The sequence below is a fragment of the Melanostigma gelatinosum genome, assembly GCF_949748355.1.
Source record: "Melanostigma gelatinosum genome assembly, chromosome: 10".
In the NCBI taxonomy this organism is placed as follows: Eukaryota; Metazoa; Chordata; class Actinopteri; order Perciformes; family Zoarcidae; genus Melanostigma; species Melanostigma gelatinosum.
The window spans coordinates 26,505,168-26,519,934 of record NC_136643.1 but is presented as its reverse complement, the minus strand read 5'-3'; the positions used below and the strand labels follow the sequence as shown (position 1 = coordinate 26,519,934).

The 14,767-nt window shown below is 42.6% G+C and overlaps 1 protein-coding gene across 1 annotated transcript; it reads left to right on the top strand.

Annotated features, from left to right (window-relative positions):
* The first annotated feature begins 577 nt into the window (after positions 1–577).
* On the top strand, positions 578–13,115 carry cyp27a3 (cytochrome P450 family 27 subfamily A member 3). The gene is made up of 9 exons (XM_079277194.1): positions 578–845; positions 1,777–1,967; positions 2,802–2,998; positions 5,116–5,313; positions 8,323–8,486; positions 8,891–9,057; positions 11,113–11,194; positions 11,292–11,498; positions 12,171–13,115. The coding sequence occupies exons 1-9, from the start codon at positions 627–629 to the stop codon at positions 12,297–12,299; spliced, it is 1,554 nt and encodes a 517-aa protein (XP_079133320.1). The 5' UTR covers positions 578–626; the 3' UTR covers positions 12,300–13,115.
* The last annotated feature ends 1,652 nt before the right edge of the window (positions 13,116–14,767 follow it).

Genomic DNA, 14,767 nt, shown 5'->3' with positions numbered 1-14,767 from the left:
CCGGAGGGAAACTAACTTCAAGAACAAGTCCAAGTCCGTTTGATTTTCTTCTGCAGTTTGCTGATGACGTGATGATTGAAGTCGTTCCTTATTGATGAACCTAAATCTGATGATGTCATCCACTGCAGAAATATAACAGGTCCGTTGAGATGAAGTCTGCTTTCTGGCTGTTTTTATAATCCATAGCAGGAAGAAATGTGTTCTACTGTTCCAGGTTTAAAGATGTAATTCAGCATTAATTCACAGTTAAATTAAAAGAGGAAACGAGTCAACGACTTGTGTCAACAGTACAATCATAAAGTATGACCGCATCACATGTTCACCTCTTAATAAAAGTCTTTTTATTGCTCTTCACTCGGCTTCTAACACCATCACTCAACTCATGACATGTGCTCGTGCTGCAGTTATTCTGGTCATGATCAGTAACCTGTTACAATGTGTCAGTTAAACAACAGCAGAGTTTATGACTCAGCAGCCAATCAGAAGCCAGCTTGTCTCAGAGGCTGGACTTATACGCGCTCTGCTGTGAACCTGCAGCTTCATCATCTCATCATCATCATCATCAGACAGACCGGGACCTGCTCAGACCAGACTCCGCAGACTAACGGACCGTTTCCCCGGTCAACATGCTCAGGAGGACCGCGGTGAGCGTCGGCCTCAGACTGACCGCGGGACCGAGTCCTGGACGTTATGGAGACCGACACGCGTCCTCCACCGGCGGCTCCACCGTGCTGCGCCCCGGCAGCCCGCTGAAGACCATGGAGCAGTTGGGGGGGCCGAGCTTCCTCAGCACCCTGAACTGGCTCTTCGTGAAGGGATATTTCGAAAGGACGCAGCAGTTGCAAGTGAGTCAGAGGAATGTTGTTTGTGTTGCAACTGACCTATATTCCAATTGCAGTCCAACCAGAGATCATATCTGTAAAGGAGCAGGTCACCCACAGTCTCTTACAGCTAGGAGATAACGTGCGTGTGTGCGTGCGTGAAACGTGACGTCTTAAACAGGGACACGAGCTTCTGAACCAGAACATGTTGTCAACAGTCAACAGAGTAGAAATGGAAAAGAACAGAATCTCTTTATCGTCGATGCAGAAAATACAACACAGCCTTCATTCTGTAAAACAAAATAAAGAATATCAAATATGTGAGCTATAAACAGTAAGATGTTGCACATTTTGAGTTGTATCCACTCCAGAGACAAGTTATGAATACGAGCAGGCGCTGACACGTCAAAGAATACGCCCAACATGTCAAACTAAAGATCTGATTGGTTGAACACTGCGAAAATCAACAATATCGTCCTCCCCATGTACTTTAATCTGCACTGGCTGCAGGTGAGAGTCTGCAGGCCTCTGTTCTACCTAGAGACACAGAGGTGAGATCTGATTGGATAAAAGCTCTGATTGGATAAAAGCAACTGAGGAAGACAGGAGCTGTGCAATGAGAACATAGTCTTGTATATTGAACCAATATTTAATGTAATAAAATGGTTTACCTTTAAAGTCAAAAGAGAGATAACTAATGGAGATTAGCTACTAACTAACTGCTGCTATTAGTTTTATTTGTGTGCTTTCCCTGCAGAATGAAACAACTAAATGAAATGAACATAAAATCAGAAATGTCTCGTTGCAATAAACGGAGCAGATCAATCTTGAGCACGCTCACGTTTCCTGGACGTTCGTGATCCATGTAGTGGTCTGTGGTTTGAGTGAACTGGCCCTTTAAGCCGATCGTGGCCTGACGCGTTATTAATAATAATAATTGTCTTGTGACTGACAGATCGAGCACAGCCGGATCTACGGGCCTCTGTGGAAGTCGACGTACGGCCCTCTGGTCGTGGTGAACGTGGCCAGCGCCGATCTCATCGAGCAGGTTCTGAGGCAGGAGGGGAGGTTCCCGGTCCGGTCCGACATGCCCCACTGGAGGAGCTACAGAGAGCTCCGGAACCAAGCCCAGGGGCCGCTGACCGAGTGAGTCTTCAGAATCAGCTTGTTGTTTTCTGCTGGTTTAATGTGTCGGTCTTTGCCGTAAGAACATCACATCTCGGTCCAAAAGCACTAAAACTACACCAAGTATTTCACCATCTTTTATTAAACAGGTCGTTTCCTGTGAAGACTGAGTTTTATTTTGAAAAGGCTGTTTTCATGTAACGAGCAGAAAGTGACCCGTGTTGCTGGACTTTTATGGGAAAACACTAAAAATGAGGAGTAACTGCGGTAGATATCAAACATTACATTACATTACATTACATTACATTCATACAAAGTTTGTATGAGGATACGTTGGATGGACGAATAAATGGTTAGCGTTAGCTGCTAGGGCCCTCCTCCTGCTCCTCTATCAACAGAGCCACCATGAGTAGAAGTAGAGAGAACTAGAACATGTCTTTAGTGCCGAACAACACAGTTATGATGTCATCAATCATGACAAAGAAAGGAATCTGTTCATACATTGAGCTGAGACCAACACTGTAAAGTTGAGGCTCCGCCTCCTCTTCTCACTGAACTGTTGACATTTGTTCTCTCTCCTCTTTGAATAAACATCCTGAAGTTCTGTCTCGTGACTGTTGCTTTAAGTCGTCTCACAGCTTCCGTTACTCTTTACAGCATCTGTTGAGACATTTATACGACAGCTCTTCAAATGAAATGTCACATTCTATGATTGGATTTAGATATTTTGATTTCACAGATGTCTGTTGTCACAGATTGTGGTGATGACGAATGTTATTTTGGAGGATTTAAAAAGGCAGCAGCGTGTCTGTGCTTCATGCTTGAGAGTGAGTGTTGTTGCTCGTGGTTTTGTAGGATGGGGGTGAAGTGGCAGCGGATCCGCAGCATCCTGAATCCTCGGATGTTGAAGCCCAAACACGTGTCGTCGTACACCAACACGGTCAACGAGGTGGTGAGCGACTTCGTCCTCCGAGTGAGCCGGCTGAGGGAAAGCAGCGGCGGCGTGATGGTCAACGACCTCACGGCAGAGCTCTACAAGTTCGCCTTCGAAGGTCAGCCGAGAACAAACAAACCAAATGTCCCGATTAGAACCGGTAGAAGAAGAATGTCCCCATTAGAACCGGTGGAAGAAGAATGTCCCCATTAGAACCGGTAGAAGAAGAATGTCCCCATTATAACCGGTAGAAGAAGAACGTCCCGATTAGAACGAGTAGAAGAAGAACGTCCCGATTAGAACCGGTAGAAGAAGAATGTCCCCATTAGAACCGGTAGAAGAAGAACATCCCCATTAGAACCGGTAGAAGAAGAATGTCCCCATTAGAACCAGTAGAAGAAGAACGTCCCCATTAGAACCGGTAGAAGAAGAATGTCCCCATTAGAACCAGTAGAAGAAGAATGTCCCCATTAGAACCAGTAGAAGAAGAACGTCCTGACTAGAACGAGTAGAAGAAGAACGTCCTGACTAGAACGAGTAGAAGAAGAACGTCCCGATTAGAACGAGTAGAAGAAGAATGTCCCCATTAGAACCAGAAGAAGAAGAACGTCCCGATTAGAACCAGTAGAAGAAGAATGTCCCGATTAGAACAAGTAGAAGAAGAACGTCCCGATTAGAACCAGTAGAAGAAGAACGTCCCGATTACAACCAGTAGAAGAAGAACGTCCCGATTAGAACCAGTAGAAGAAGAACATTCCGATTAGAACCAGTAGAAGAAGAACATTTCGATTAGAACCAGTAGAAGAAGAATGTCCCGATTAGAACCAGTAGAAGAAGAACGTCCCGATTAGAACCAGTAGAAGAAGAACGTCCCGATTAGAACCAGTAGAAGAAGAACGTCCCGATTAGAACCAGTAGAAGAAGAATGTCCCCATTAGAACCAGAAGAAGAAGAACGTCCCGATTAGAACCAGTAGAAGAAGAACGTCCCGATTAGAACCAGTAGAAGAAGAACGTCCCGATTAGAACCAGTAGAAGAAGAACATTCCGATTAGAACCAGTAGAAGAAGAACGTCCCGATTAGAACCAGTAGAAGAAGAACGTCCCGATTAGAACCAGTAGAAGAAGAACGTCCCGATTAGAACCAGTAGAAGAAGAACGTCCCGATTAGAACCAGTAGAAGAAGAACGTCCCGATTAGAACCAGTAGAAGAAGAACATTCCGATTAGAACCAGTAGAAGAAGAACGTCCCGATTAGAACCAGTAGAAGAAGAACATTCCGATTAGAACCAGTAGAAGAAGAATGTCCCCATTAGAACCAGAAGAAGAAAATTTGTATCTGAATAAATAAATAAATATATTTAAAAAGTTAAAACTCCTATTTTCAGAAATGCTACTAAAGCAACAAGCAGTGAAGTTTCATCAGAAAAATGCACTGAAAGTATCAAAAGTAAAAGGACTTATTATGCAGAAAGTCCCATTTCTCCGTTATATTACGATAGAATATGAATTCTACGTGAAGGTTGAGTGTAAAGCTGGAGGTTCTCAACGGCACGTTCTCTGCAGCAGAGGATCACAACCAGAGTCCGCTGATAAGATATCGACCGGACCATCCTGAAGCTTTACCACATGAACTCTGATCCTTTAACCGTCACGCTGTTATCATTTCATTCAGTCATTTAGTAATCGCTGGAGAGAAGGCTGTTCATTACAGTTTGTCTTATATATCTATAGAAGCAGAAAGAGATCTAAGTAAGTAAAGGAATATGTCACATGTAGATCCACGTCACATGTAGATACACGTCACATGTAGATACATGTCACATGTAGATACATGTGACATGTATCTACATGTCACATGTAGATACATGTGACATGTAGATGTAGATGTGTATAAAGACAGAAGGATAACACAAGCATGTATCTGTTATTTATATACATTTTTACACATATATATATATATATACACCTTTTTTCATATAACTTATACAAACGTATGTATATATAATGCAAGTCATTGATGTTTGTAGCAAGAGGAGGAATAAGAAGGCAGAAGTCCTGATGTTTATTAAAGACGTGTTCAACAATCACTCCTCAGGTTAACGTCATGAATCCTTCTGTCCAGTTTCATGTTTGTGCTCAGAACAGACGTTCTATGGAGACCTCCTGGTTTCTGCAGCCTCTTAATAATACTAATACTAATAATGATGATGATGACGGTTCCTTGTGGATTTAGGGATCTGCTCCGTGTTGTTTGAGACCCGGATGGGCTGCATGAAGGAGGTGGTGCCCGAGGAAACCCAGAAGTTCATCTTCTCCGTGGGGGAGATGTTCCGTCTGTCTCACGTCGTCGTCCTCTTCCCCAAGTCCGTGTGGCCCTACCTTCCCTTCTGGAGGCAGTTCGTGGCGGCCTGGGACCATCTCTTCAAAGTCGGTGAGCGGCTCGCTTCAGCACGTTCGGTTACAGAACGAGGGTTCAGTTTAATGTCACGCACTGTACTGTACATGTACAGTACAGTACTGTACATGTACATGTACATGTACATGTACATGTACATGTACAGTACTGTACATGTACTGTACATGTACATGTACATGTACATGTACATGTACATGTACATGTACATGTACAGTACATGTACATTACATGTACATGTACATGTACAGTACTGTACATGTACATGTACATGTACATGTACATGTACATGTACATTACATGTACATGTACATGTACATGTACAGTACATGTACAGTACATGTACATGTACATGTACATGTACATGTACATGTACTGTACTGTACATGTACAGTACATGTACAGTACATGTACATGTACATGTACATGTACAGTACATGTACATGTACATGTACATGTACATGTACAGTACAGTACTGTACATGTACATGTACATGTACATGTACAGTACTGTACTGTACATGTACAGTACATGTACAGTACATGTACATGTACATGTACATGTACATGTACTGTACATGTACTGTACATGTACAGTACAGTACTGTACATGTACATGTACATGTACATGTACATGTACATGTACAGTACTGTACATGTACTGTACATGTACATGTACAGTACTGTACATGTACATGTACATGTACATGTACATGTACATGTACATGTACATGTACTGTACATGTACTGTACATGTACTGTACATGTACAGTACAGTACTGTACATGTACATGTACATGTACATGTACAGTACTGTACTGTACATGTACATGTACATGTACAGTACTGTACTGTACATGTACAGTACATGTACAGTACTGTACATGTACATGTACATGTACATGTACATGTACATGTACAGTACATGTACAGGTACATGTACTGTACATGTACTGTACATGTACAGGTACATGTACTGTACATGTACAGTACATGTACAGTACTGTACATGTACATGTACCTGTACAGTACTGTACTGTACATGTACATGTACATGTACAGTACAGTACTGTACATGTACATGTACATGTACATGTACAGTACTGTACTGTACATGTACAGTACATGTACCTGTACATGTACTGTACATGTACATGTACATGTACATGTACATGTACAGTACTGTACATGTACTGTACATGTACAGTACAGTACTGTACATGTACATGTACATGTACATGTACATGTACATGTACAGTACTGTACATGTACTGTACATGTACATGTACATGTACATGTACATGTACAGTACAGTACTGTACATGTACATGTACATGTACAGTACTGTACATGTACTGTACATGTACAGTACATGTACCTGTACATGTACAGTACATGTACAGTACATGTACCTGTACATGTACAGTACATGTACCTGTACATGTACCTGTACATGTACCTGTACATGTACTGTACATGTACCTGTACTGTACATGTACAGGTACATGTACTGTACATGTACTGTACATGTACAGGTACATGTACTGTACATGTACAGTACATGTACAGTACTGTACATGTACATGTACATGTACAGTACTGTACTGTACATGTACATGTACATGTACATGTACATGTACAGGTACATGTACAGTACTGTACATGTACATGTACATGTACATGTACATGTACATGTACATGTACAGTACATGTACAGTACTGTACATGTACATGTACATGTACAGTACTGTACTGTACATGTACATGTACATGTACATGTACATGTACAGTACATGTACAGTACTGTACATGTACATGTACATGTACATGTACATGTACAGTACTGTACTGTACATGTACAGTACATGTACAGTACTGTACATGTACATGTACATGTACATGTACATGTACATGTACAGTACATGTACAGGTACATGTACTGTACATGTACAGTACAGTACTGTACATGTACATGTACATGTACATGTACAGTACTGTACTGTACATGTACATGTACATGTACAGTACAGTACTGTACTGTACATGTACATGTACATGTACAGTACAGTACTGTACATGTACATGTACATGTACAGTACTGTACATGTACTGTACATGTACAGTACATGTACCTGTACATGTACAGTACATGTACAGTACATGTACCTGTACATGTACTGTACATGTACATGTACATGTACATGTACCTGTACATGTACAGTACTGTACATGTACTGTACATGTACAGTACAGTACTGTACATGTACATGTACAGTACAGTACTGTACATGTACATGTACATGTACATGTACAGTACTGTACTGTACATGTACAGTACATGTACAGTACATGTACATGTACATGTACATGTACATGTACATGTACATGTACATGTACATGTACCTGTACATGTACCTGTACATGTACTGTACATGTACCTGTACTGTACATGTACTGTTAGCTAGCTTAGCTAGCTTAGCTAGAAGTGAAGCTGACATTATGTTCTACAAATGTCTTCATCATTTCAAGTCGATACATTTTAGATTTTAAGATAAATGTAATCCACTCCTTCGTTGCGGTGGCTTTATTTGTTATCACAGTTCAACTGTAACTGGCATGAGACACACGTGTGCTCTGGTTGTGTCACTGAAGGGGGAACGCTGACCAGCAGCAGCAGGTAGCGCTGTGTTCAATCAGCTGCACCTCTACAGTACCAGTGAGGATGAAAGTATTACATTCTTGTTCTGTGGACCAGGTTCCAGGAGCTCTGGTGGTCTTCGTGTCCTCTGCCGCTCCCCGTCTCTGACTGTTGTCACAAAAGGTTACTGAAGCTCAGCTTCAAGGCCGCTGGCTTTATCAAACCTTTCAAGGTCTCTGGACTCTAGTGACTCCCTCACAGTCACACAGTTCACCTCTTCCGCTCCTCATCAGGAGAACGTGCTTCTATTTCGCCATCTAGTGGGCCAGAGGGTGGAGTGCTGGTTGTCCCGTGATGAACCTGTCTCTGGTGTCTCTGGTGTCTCGTAGCTGAAGAGCTGGTGCAGCAGAAGATGGAGGAGATCCAGGAGAAGGTGCACCTGGACCAGAGCTTGGAGGGAGCGTACCTGACTCACCTGCTGCTCGACGAACAGATGACGGTCACGGAGATCCTGGGCAGCATCACCGAGCTGCTGCTGGCCGGAGTCGACACGGTGACTTGTCTTTGGCTCTTTCGCCTTTTTGACCTCGTTTTGTGTCTTTTTCTCGAGTGTTTGTGTCTCTTTGTGGTTATCTTCTGTCTCTTTGTAGCGGCGCTGCTGCTTCGTGTGTCTTTGCAGTGTTTCCGTGTCTCTTTCTGGTCATCTTGTAGGTAAAGGCCGGGGGCCCCTGACACTTTGGGCCCCTGGGCCTCTCCCCCGGAGGGCCTTTCAGTGATTCATCCATGATTATTTCACCTTAAATTGTGCTTCACATCAAGAATACAGTCATATAAATGTTGAAAGAGCAGTTCCGTAGAGGTTAGGCATCACATGTCGTTGTTCTCTGTGTCACGCATCGCTCGGCGAGCATCACCTCACTGACGGAAGATAACAGCGTGTCCTCGTCTCTGTCGCAGACCTCCAACACCATCTCCTGGTCTCTGTACAACTTGGCGAAGCAGCCGGAGATCCAAGAGCAGTTATACCAGGAAGTGATGAGCGTTTGTCCCGGAGACAAGGTGCCAAACAGCGAAGACATCCATCAGATGCCGTACCTGAAGGCCATCATCAGAGAGACGCTTCGGTCAGAGACGTTCTGTCTTCATCGATAGATTTCATTGACAGGATGCCGGAGACGCAGGTTTGGCTGAAAGGACCAAATCAATGTCCATGTTGGGACAAATCGACCCAGAGGAATGAACATGATGTGTTTTACTGAGAGCATGAATGTCTCTTCAATGTCATATTTAGAGGACATTGGGGAACATAGATACGCTAACACAGCTAGCCTAGCTCTGTCCAGCAGCACCTCTAAAGCTCACTAATAAACACATTATTAATTATTCATACTTTTAGGGACATATTGTATAAAGAAGTGGACGTAGTCGTCATGACGACTCTCGTTTGTTGTTGGATGTTTTGAAGCCTCGAGTACGGCATTTTTCCTGTCGCCATCTTGGTTTTGTGAGATTGGTGAACAGGAAGTGACCACACATGGACTGAGGAGTGACGTAGAGACGCCGTACACGTCTCTGGTAGAGACCTGTCAATCACAGTAGCCCCGCCCTAAAGCATCCCCTGCTTTATGGTCTGTGTGACTCTAAATCAGGGGTGCCCACACTTTTTCGGCTTGCGAGCTACTTTTAAAATGACCAAGTCAAAATGATCTACCTACATTAAAAATGCTGAATATCTATTTATATATATACATATACATATATTCTGTATATTTTGGTCGTTCCCTTACTCTGATGACTTGCACTGAATGGGATTGGCCAGAGTTGCATAGTCCTGACAGTAGCTGCTGGTATCCGCCTCAAGCAGACTTCAAATGATCATCAGTCATGGTGGAACGGTGTATGGACTTAATGTTCTTCATGTGGGAAAAGGCTGACTCACATAAATGAGTAGAGCTGAATAATTCAGTCAAAAAGGGATCACATTTCCTCATGTTTGGATACTTTTCCTCTGTGAGGAAACTGTCCATGAGCCCTGGACTTCAGTGTCAGAATCTCATCCTCCACTCCAGACGAGTTCAGGTGAAACAATGTTGCAATTTTTGATGCGAGTGAATCAACCTCAATATCTTCCCGAAATGTGCAGCACATAAGTGTAGCAACTGGCTCGAGTAAAGCAAAGTCTGGAAAGCGTTTGTCAAACCCTGACAGACACTTGTCAATCTGCTCTGTGTAGCGCGCACTGTCAAGTTACGCACACGCCTTCCGTTGCGTCTCCAGTTCTGACGCAAGGTTTTGGACGTTTCCCAAATCATGGCGCTGCAGATGTAGCTTCTTTAGTGGAAATAAATTGGAAGGCTGACTAATTAGCTCGCCGGAGTTTTGCAGTAGCTCGCGCGGTTGACCGCGCATACGTGGTGACCCGTGTGTTCGAAAATCAAGTGGCAAATGCCATGAGGACATCTAACTTTTTTTGAATGGCATGCGATCTACTCGCACTACCTCCGCGATCGACCGGTCGATCGCGATCGACGTATTGGGCACCCCTGCTCTAAATGGACCATAATGTACTAAATGAACATCATGCTGTATTGAAGAAGACTTGAAACTAGAGATTGAGACATAAACTCATGTTTACAATGTTTACTGAGGTAATAAATCAAGAGAGAAGTAGAGTCATTTTCTATAGACTTCTATACAACCAGAGGAGTCGCCCCCTGGTGGACACTAGAGAGAATGCAGCTTTAACACGTGAAGCTTTCCTTCACTCTAAAGAACCGGAGGTTGACGTCTGCTCAGGGACAGAAACCATCGACAAACTGAAAACAGCAAGTTTCATCATGTTTGTATCGGATAGTTGGCGACAGACGTCACTAGAAGATTAGAACAACGAGGTAAAAAGGTCAGACAGCGAGATACAAAGAAGCACACGCTAGAAACATGACAGAGCCGGAGAGTTCTGGTTGCTCTATTCAACCTTTGTGTTTTTTTGTTTCATCCAACACATTGTTTGTTTAATTCATCCAAGAAGCAAAGCGCGTAACAGACATGAGGTCGTTGTATTCTGCTCCTCAGGACTCTGAGCTGGTGTTGTGGTGTCTCAGGGAGGCGGTGGAGTCTTGCATCAGTGGCGTTCCTTCAGTGGATCCTGTTTCTCTCTGACTCTGTTCTGTGGTCACCAGGTTGTATCCGGTGGTTCCAGGAAACGCTCGAGTGACCGTTGACAATGAGATCGTGGTTGGAGATCATCTTTTCCCCAAAAACGTGAGAAAACTCCACGATGACCTTTTGATCCTCGCTGGTGCTCTCTCATCAGTACCGACTGTCAGTGTGGACGTATGTGCACGTTTGAATCCCACAGACGCTGTTCCACCTGTGCCACTACGCCGTGTCCTATGACGAGAACATCTTCCCCGACGCCCACTCCTTCCTGCCTCAGCGCTGGCTCCGAGGGGCCGGGGAGAGGTCCAGGCACCACCCGTTCGGGTCGGTGCCGTTCGGTTTTGGGGTCCGGGCGTGTCTGGGGAGACGGGTGGCCGAGCTGGAGATGTACCTCCTCCTGTCGAGGGTAAGAACGTCTCGCTGCTGAGCTCTGGTATCGCTCACTTCTGCTGCTCAGAGTAAGAAATAATCTCAGCAGATTCCTTCTGCACACTTCTGCAAAACACGATGTTTAACATGACGCCACGCGGCCTGAAGTACGGAGTCCCAGGAGGGACATACGAATGAATAACGCTGAGAAGAATACGACTATGAATGTGGACTGTTTAGAGAGGACTCAATCACAATTCAGACACAAATGATGATGTGAAAATGATTATAAGCATGTTCACATCTGCGTGTTCATTTATTTCTGTATGAATGAATGAATATATTTAAATATATATATTTGTTTGCATATAAAGTGGTCAACTTTGTTCTGTATATTTCTTTATTCTTTTTATTTATTTATCTTTATAAAATGTCAGTTATGTTTATTTATTATTTTCCTTCAAAAAGGAAAAATAAAAATATATATATTTTGAAGATGCAGAATAAATGTCATATTTTCAGAGAGCCGTATTGACTTGATTTTGTAAATTGTTAGTGTGACGCGTGGAACCGGAGCACGGAGCACAAATGTGTCGTCTGGCTTCTCACCCAGAACCCGCGGCCGTGACGTGCTGACGGACGCTAGTCGTGAACTCTCAACGTGCGCTGCGTCATGTCAATCAACGTGCTTCTTCCTTCATTCCCACAGCTGATGAAACACTACGAGGTGAGGCCGGATCCGGCCGGCACCGAGGTGACGCCGATCACCAGAACTCTGCTCTGCCCGGCGAAACCCATCAACCTGCAGTTTGTGGACCGAGCGGCGCAGCGGCACTAGTTCATATTCACACCGTGTTTCCTCCGCTCACCGAGCTTTGTTATCCAGCAATCAACCGGAACTGTGGCTCCAAACACGGCTGCGTGGAGACCTGGTGGCTTGTATCGATGATATAGATCAGAGATCATATCGATCACACAGATTATATCGATCACAGAGATTATATCGATCACAGAGATATCGATCATATAGATTCTATCGATCATATAGAATCTATATGATCGATATAATCTCTGTGATCTATATGATCTATATTATAGATCATATCGATCACACAGATCATATCGATCACACAGATTATATCGATCACACAGATTATATCGATTATATAGATCATATCGATCACACAGATTATATCGATCACACAGATTATATCGATAATAGAGATGATACAGATCATGAGGCTGAATGTACAGTTTGCTTGTTTCATGTCAATATGAATCCCGGAGGAGTGTTGTAGTTCAGTTGTTCGGGACGATGAAACTATTTAGTTTCATCAAAATAAAGTTTTTTAAACAACAGAAGCTATCAGGAGAGGAACATACACGTCATGTAATATTTTACACAACACGTCTTCTTTCAGACTCGAGGAAATAAAACATTGATTTTATTATTTTGTTAATTTACGTCTGTAGATTTCTCCTAAAATCACCAGAAGTTACATTACATAACGCCTCATTTGCATATGTAAACATAACATTTTCAGAAAATTTGTAACACGGAAACAATCAACCGGTGAAGTTTCATGTTGACATCTAAACGTTGTTTTCATTTAAAACCAATGTTTTTATTGTACATATTAAAAACGGCTGATGAGGAAACTACAAAATAAAAGCATTGGCAGTGAGTCTGTGACCTTTATATTAATGTTAACGATTCTTCAGACGGAGCTTTATTCCATATTTTAGTGTTTCTTGTTCATTGTTTTTGTGCAGTTCAATGATTCATAGAACAAAGAACCCACAACATGAAGCTTTTAATCGTCTTCTTCCTCTTCCTCCTCATCCTCTCATGAAGACAGAAATGTTCAAGTCTATTATTTTGTCCACATGGACTGATATGAATCAATAACACTTTATTTATGAAGCACAGTTTAGTGCTTCACATCTACAGAAATACTAAACTATTTAACACAGATCACTGCAAGACTATAACAATTACATTAAATAGATTTAAAAACTACAATCAATTATAAATGAAATAATAGAAAAATTATATTTCAACTTAAATACATTGAAATAAGTGATCTGATAAAATAACAAAGTACAATAAACTGTCACAACTTAAGCACAATAAAGTAATCAAATAAATAATCAGTTCTATAAATCATTCATCATCTACGCGGGCTGAGCAGCGAGTTTAAAGTTCCAGCAGCAACAGAAACATCTCGACTTCAATAACCCTTCTACATCCGGTCTGCTGTTCTACATCCGGTCTGCTGTTCTACATCCGGTCTGCTGCCGGAGAGCGGATTCATGCCTGTGTTTGGTTTAATAAGTTGTGTTGTCGTCATGAGTAGAGCGGTGCTGCCCTCTAGTGGACTGGTGGGAACTACATGATGCTCTGATTCACTCGTTCATGTCTTCATGTCTTCAACAGGTTTATTAATAAATATCTCTGAACAGATGTATTCATGATTAATCACAGTTATCACCACCTCCACTACAAACAACGCTGTTCACATCATGTCAGCTGCTCCCACGTGATGATGTCACAGGATCTGAGTAATCTATTACACATCAGGTCATTTACAGGTTGCACCTTCACAGCGTGTCCCTCCTGTCTCCTGTCTCCTGTCTCCTGTCTCCTGTCGCCTGTCTCCTGTCTCCTGTCTCCTGTCTCCTGTCTCCTGTCTGATCACTGAGCCCGACATCAGTGTTCATTCCGTCCAGTGTTCACATATCTCAGCTCGCTTCTTTAGTCTGCTGCTTCTATTTCTGTTTCATCATCATTACGACGCGTTCAAAGGGATCCACCCCGGAGACAGTGAGAGGTGTTCGTGTCTCTTTGTAGTCTTTGTGTCTCTTTGTAGTCTTTGTGTGTGTTTGTAGTCTTTGTGTGTGTTTGTAGTCTTTGTGTGTGTTTGTAGTCTTTGTGTGTGTTTGTAGTCTTTGTGTGTGTTTGTAGTCTTTGTGTGTGTTTGTAGTCATTGTGTGTGTTTGTAGTCTTTGTGTGTGTTTGTAGTCTTTGTGTGTGTTTGTAGTCTTTGTGTGTGTTTGTAGTCTTTGTGTGTGTTTGTAGTCTTTGTGTGTGTTTGTAGTCTTTGTGTGTGTTTGTAGTCTTTGTGTGTGTTTGTAGTCTTTGTGTGTGTTTGTAGTCATTGTGTGTGTTTGTAGTCTTTGTGTGTGTTTGTAGTCTTTGTGTGTGTTTGTAGTCATTGTGTGTGTTTGTAGTCTTTGTGTGTGTTTGTAGTCTTTGTGTGTGTTTGTAGTCTTTGTGTGTGTTTGTAGTCTTTGTGTGTGTTTGTA

Bases quoted from the DNA above. Each gene is read 5' to 3' on its own strand.
- cyp27a3 (XM_079277194.1), top strand. From the start codon at position 627: ATGCTCAGGAGGACCGCGGTGAGCGTCGGCCTCAGACTGACCGCGGGA. The intron at 1,968-2,801 runs GTGAGTCTTCAG...GTGGTTTTGTAG, and splicing joins GCCCAGGGGCCGCTGACCGA to GATGGGGGTGAAGTGGCAGC. The intron at 5,314-8,322 runs GTGAGCGGCTCG...GGTGTCTCGTAG, and splicing joins GGACCATCTCTTCAAAGTCG to CTGAAGAGCTGGTGCAGCAG.